Here is a 5496-nt window from a genome sequence, read left to right as displayed (position 1 = left end):
CTCACGAATTGCTAACGGTCGGAATGCTTTTGCTGCCATCACACTTTTCAGAGCACGCACCAACAGTCGGGGTTTCACCAAGTTTGGCTTTCTTCTTCGCTCTGTACTCCTCCTTCGCTCTGGCCCTACAGGGAAACAATTCAAATTTCAGTGATTATAACTAAACTGAGGCAGTGATTCTGATTTCGAATACTCATAAAGCAGAGAGTGAGAGTATTGTGGGTTAGAAACTTTTCATTATATTAAATGTGTATGTCCAATATATATATATACCTGGAAAGTCTGCCAATATATCGTCAAATCCCTAACCTTCAAGATCCCTGACAGAAAACTACGGATGAGACCTCTCCTCGATAAAATGCTTGCTTCATCAAAAACCTTTAAACAAAAGGTGACAGAAACGTCGAATTTGGCATTGTACTCCAGATTGTTTATTATGAAGCTTTTTGATGTGCTATCAAGAATACTCAAACAGCATAAATGAGGAGCATCAATGACAACTCCTGGAACAGAATCAACCTGAGTAGAATAATAACAATGTCCAATATAGAGCCTTTTCAGTGACCGAGAGTGCACCCGCAAGGGTTGAGGAGCATTCGCACATCCGGAAATTAATAAGTCTTCCAAGACAGGACAGCAAGAGACAAGTTTGTTAAAAGCGGCATCCTTGGAAACCCAGACACAAATTAAATGCATAGTCTTCAGACGAGGGAAGGAAACAAACTCGACATCACCCAAGACAGCCTCAACGAGTTTTAAAGATACAATGCCTCATATTACACTTAATACGTAGATGTTGGAGCTTACGCTTAACTGCAGCCTCAATCCATGAAATGATAAAAGATGTATACTCATTTCCATTAATAGCTAGCTCCAGTTTGTCTAGGCATGAAACCCTATCAAAATGAAAAAATTTGTCACCAAAACTCGCGAAGGCATTGGAATCAGAGAATTCTTTTGAATATAATTCCAAATTAGGAACCAAAAGCCAGAGACTCCTCCATCTGGTGGACAAAACGCTTGTGGTAACAGCTTCTTTTGGAAGAAGATGAGAAAGAATCTGACAGATCAAAGGATCAGGTAACTGGCTTATCCTATCTTCCTCTAATCTCTGACAAAGAATCGTACTCGGTTTCTCGCTATCAACCATTGTTGTAGAACCACTTAATCTGCATAGTTGAAGACGATGATATCTTATGATCAACAATTTATCGAAAAAAACAGTCAAACAATAAACCCTAGAATCGTAACCTCAGACATATATAGATCGCCAAATAAAATTATAGCTATTCCAATATTGAAGGAATAGCTATAGGATTAACCAAGATTGTAGCTGAAGAAATATTGAAGGAACGAAAATGGTGGAAATGCTTCAAGAACAAGAGAGACGAACCTCGGTGAGAGCGAGAGAGAGAGACGGAGAAAGTCAAGAAGATGAGTGTGAAGAAAGTTAGGTGTGTCATCTTCTAGTCATTTTAAGCGTATTGGGCTAAGTTATAGTCAGCCCATTAGCCCATATAACCCTTTTTCTTTGTTATTAAAGTTTTTATATTACCATGTTTCGTTTTTATTAATTGCTCTAATTTGCACTGCTAGGATTCCTCTAACATTTTGAGCTGATTTAAGATCATGAGTAGCCATGGAAATTCAGAAACTAAGAACCAAAATAAATACGCTGATATAAATATCATTTTTCACCTAACAAGTTTGTATAACCGAAGCCAAACCAACTATGAAACTACTACACGTTTTTACTGTCTTTAAAACAAAATCATCAAAATTATTCTTCTCTTTCTCGCAAAATTAATACGCTGATAAATATCAAGTTTCACCTAACAAGTTTGTATAACCGAACCCAACCCAACTATGAAACTACTACACACATTTACTGTTTTTAAAACAAAATCATCACAATTTTTCTTCTCTCTATTTTTACATTAAACCAATATATATATATTCTTCTCTTTAATTTCTCGCAACATTAGAATCTTGAAAAGTATTATCTCACTCCAAAAGAAAAAAAATGATACACAAGGTTTACTCAAGATATTCTTTTTGGTGTGCTTCGAGGCGCTCCTAGTGTTCGTGGTTCTAATCGACGCAATACACAGGATGACTCAATCTGTCCCTAGAAGAACACAAACACTAAGAGATGATTATACAAAAAAAAAAAAAGGAACAAACGCCAAGGTAGTAGTAGTAGAGAAGAGGAAGAAGAACTCTGTTTTGGCAGACGTAATGCAATAAACTGAAATCACATAGGATTAATTATTCGGCCTAGCAACCGGAAAATATAACTCTTTTGATTTTAAACCACCTCCACGATAAAATTAACAACTGATAAGCCTTCAATTTGTGTGAGAAATTTTCAGGATAGAAACTGTTACAAGTCTAGAATCATGAAATACTTAAAACTAGCTACTAGCTTCATTGCTTAACTTGTTTATAAACGACCAACCTCTCAAATTTTCACAAGCCAAAATAAAAACAGAGTCGCAACCTAATAGTTCTCTAGGGAAGAACCAAACGATTCTAAAAAACAACAAAAAATTCTTACAAAACTACCTCAGACAGTTTCATCTCTATTCCAAACGGAACATACAAAAAGCCATTTCTTGTGTGGCAAGAGCTTAAGCTGCACATGGTTCTCTCTCTAGTCTTTACCAATAAACATACCACGGCTTGAAATGTGATAGAGTCTTGGGGTTTTCAGGGGTTTCTCAATTTGCACAATTATTCAAAACGTAGAGTCAGTTTAAAGTACCTTACTAGCTTCATTCTGCATCATATCCCAATATTTTTCTTATGGCTCAAAGCCTAATAAGCTCCTGAAATCAACCAATTTAACAACCAAAAATTTAACCTAGCTCAAACGAAATGTTTAACAAATTTTTTTAGTAATTAAAGAACAATGGATTTCACAAGCACTAGAGCATCTAGGCATTGTAAGGAGTTCTTGAATAAAGGCACACTTTGCCTTTTTCGTATAGTAAGTATCAAGCCTAAACTTCTCCAGGATTGATGAATTCTTCAAGAAGTATCTTACTAGCTCCATTTCTCCTTTATAACCTGAGAAGGAACGTTTCAATTCCACAAACTTGAGGGATGATACCAAACACCGAGGCACTGTTGAAAAAATCACATTTGTTTCTAAGTTATTATGTCGCCTTAATCGGTCCTTAACCAGTTCCTGCAAAAACACAAGAAAAAAAATTGAGTAGAGAGATACATAAGAGCTTATCAGAGGGTAGAGAGCTCTTCGTTACCAATACGAGAGATTCTAGCTTGGGGCAGCTCTCGAGAAGGGTTTGCAACGTTTCCAGATCATATATATAAAATGTAGCATTCAGATGGGATAGGTTACGAAACTGAGGCACCGGTCCTGATTTCGAGTATGCAAAGATTTCCTGGTAACAGAAGTACACAAAGAAAAATAAAAAAATACAGTATTAAGGTGAGAAACTTTCGTGGAATAATGTTTTTATATATGCAAAATGTTGAGATGTATACCTTCCAAGTACGCCTATTAATAACTAGATCCCTGACCCTCGAAATATCGGTGAGGATATCGCAAATCAAGCTTTCACTAGTAGAGTTGATATCAATATCTAGTCTGCCAGGAAAAGCCGAGTTGATGATCTGAAATTTCTTTGTAAAGATAACCTCAGCCTTCAAACACTGGAGTAGAGGTGCATCAATCACAAATTGGGTACTGGACTCATTTATGTGAATTCTCTTTAGCGTATGAGAGCGCACTTGTAAAACCTTTTCCTTATAAAAAAAAAAACATGTGCGAATAGTTAACTCTTCCAAAACTGGAGAGCCAGAGATAAGTTTCTCCAAAGTGGACTCATTGGGATAGCTAATATATTCTAAATGCATGATCTTAAGGCTTGGTAAGGTAACAAACTCGGCACTAGCCAAGGCGACCCCTTGGAGTTGTAACTGTACCAGTGTCTGGCAGACATATATATTCAGGGATGGTGATTCTTCTGGCCGACAAAAGGCAAAATGAACATCGAGATGTTCAATCCTACGTGTACTCACAGCATCAATCCATCGGGTGGGAAAAGACTTGCTATGAGAAGAATTAGGAATATCTATCCGGAGTTTGCGTATCCATGACTCCTTGTTTGAATCAAAAAACCTGTCAGCAAAACTCACAAAGGCATCGAAATTCGAGAATGTATCCGAGTCTAAGTCCAATTCAGGAACCCATTGCCAAAGACTTCTCCATCTTGTGGATAAAACGCTTGTTCCAACAACATCTTTGGTAGAAAGCTGACAAAGTATTTCAGATATCAAAGGTTCAGGTAACTGGCTTATCCTATCTTCTTTGTCACATATTTTGGTTTTCTTCTTTCTACCCACCATTTGTCTTTCTTCACAACTATAATCTGTATCTTTATCCAAAAAAACAAAAGAAAACTATAATCTGTAATGTATCATCAAATTTGACAAAGATAAAAATTGAAAGTTACAAAACAACCAACCAATTTTGAATGAAATACAAAATACCAACACACTAGCTTGCATACAACTAATCTGGATTGGTAGAGATTTCGTACACAATTAAATTGCCAAATTCTCCTTCGATTACAAAGAAACAATATTAAAAAATCTCAACTGAATCAGATGAAAAAAAGCCCAAACATCAATATTCACATGCAAAGCTCGTTAGGTTATTGGTTTTCGAGATTTCTAAAGATGACTAAAATCAAGGAAAATTATAGAAGAACTCACTGGGATGGACTATGGAGTTTAATTACCACAGCTGATCAAACCTCCTCGACTTCCCACATGGATGCGTGCAAAGATAAAGAATGTGAGTTTTAGGGTTTTGATGGAAATTTGGAATGGAAACGTTTCTAAGAAGACCGGTAAAAGGGTATGAATTGGACCAGCTCGGTTTTGTCTGACCCGAACCAATAAAGGGTATGATTTCTTTCCACTATTAACTTTTTGGTCGAATACAGTTTAATCGAATTGGAGAGTTTTAAACTAACTTTCTGTTGTTTCCATTAAACTGCTTTTTCAATAACTTGACAAATCTCAAACAAGTTGATCGCAAGCAAAAGAACAAACATCTTATTAAGCTTTTTGAAACCTCCATCTTAAAACAAAGTAAGTTAACGTTTTTACACATATCAAGACCTTTAGTGTTTGGATAACTCGGTTTAGTTCGAGCCGAACCAAAACATTTAATTGGAAGCACAATAATTTTGTTCAAAATTGGATATCTCCGTTTGAACCAAGAAACAACCAAAAGCCCGAAAGTGGATATATATCCAAATTTTGTTGTAAAACTTAGTTTAATCCTGGTTGTTTAGGACGATTTTTTCCCTTCTTTATTCAGCAAAAACTTGGTTAAATTGTTATAAACATTCCTTAGTTATTATTTATTTAAATTAGGATTTCTACTACTCTCATATTCGCTTGTCTCTCACACAAAATCATAAAACCTCTACTCTTTACCAATCAAGCAGGACGACTTCA

At 36.0% G+C, this 5496-nt stretch overlaps 2 protein-coding genes across 3 annotated transcripts in view; both read right to left on the bottom strand.

Moving 5' to 3' along the window:
* The window catches only part of LOC9298801, a 2614-nt gene extending 2319 nt beyond the window's left edge, over window positions 1-295 (bottom strand). Inside the window, exons 1-2 of the mRNA XM_021016641.1 lie at window positions 274-295; window positions 6-125 (exon numbers count right to left, since the gene is read on the bottom strand). The gene's annotated coding sequence lies outside the window, so the exon portion shown is untranslated. The remainder of the gene's footprint in view (window positions 1-5; window positions 126-273) is intronic.
* Window positions 296-1663: 1368 nt separating this feature from the next.
* LOC9298803 (F-box/FBD/LRR-repeat protein At1g51370) lies at window positions 1664-5484 on the bottom strand. Of its 2 annotated transcripts, none has more exons than XM_021016625.1 (4): window positions 4744-5484; window positions 3511-4403; window positions 3267-3407; window positions 1664-3190 (listed from the first exon to the last, which is right to left on the bottom strand). In XM_021016625.1, the coding sequence occupies exons 2-4, from the start codon at window positions 4372-4374 to the stop codon at window positions 2882-2884; spliced, it is 1314 nt and encodes a 437-aa protein (XP_020872284.1). In that variant the 5' UTR covers window positions 4375-4403; window positions 4744-5484; the 3' UTR covers window positions 1664-2881. The 2 variants fall into 2 exon arrangements, with proteins under 2 accessions (XP_020872284.1, XP_020872289.1); XM_021016630.1 differs by having other exon boundaries at window positions 4770-5484.
* Window positions 5485-5496: the final 12 nt, after the last annotated feature.

The sequence above is a fragment of the Arabidopsis lyrata genome (genome assembly GCF_000004255.2).
Source record: "Arabidopsis lyrata subsp. lyrata unplaced genomic scaffold ARALYscaffold_211, whole genome shotgun sequence".
Taxonomy (NCBI): Eukaryota; Viridiplantae; Streptophyta; class Magnoliopsida; order Brassicales; family Brassicaceae; genus Arabidopsis; species Arabidopsis lyrata.
Note: the sequence above shows the minus strand (reverse complement) of the source record. Positions and strands in the feature narration are given on the sequence as shown.

What these genes read in the sequence shown, in the direction of transcription:
- LOC9298803 (XM_021016625.1), bottom strand. Translation starts at nt 4,374, where the DNA reads ATGGTGGGTAGAAAGAAGAAAACCAAAATATGTGACAAAGAAGATAGG. An exon ending in TTAATAGGCGTACTTGGAAG is followed by an intron (nt 3,408 to 3,510) that starts GTATACATCTCA and finishes TTCTGTTACCAG; the next exon opens with GAAATCTTTGCATACTCGAA. An exon ending in AGCTAGAATCTCTCGTATTG is followed by an intron (nt 3,191 to 3,266) that starts GTAACGAAGAGC and finishes GTGTTTTTGCAG; the next exon opens with GAACTGGTTAAGGACCGATT.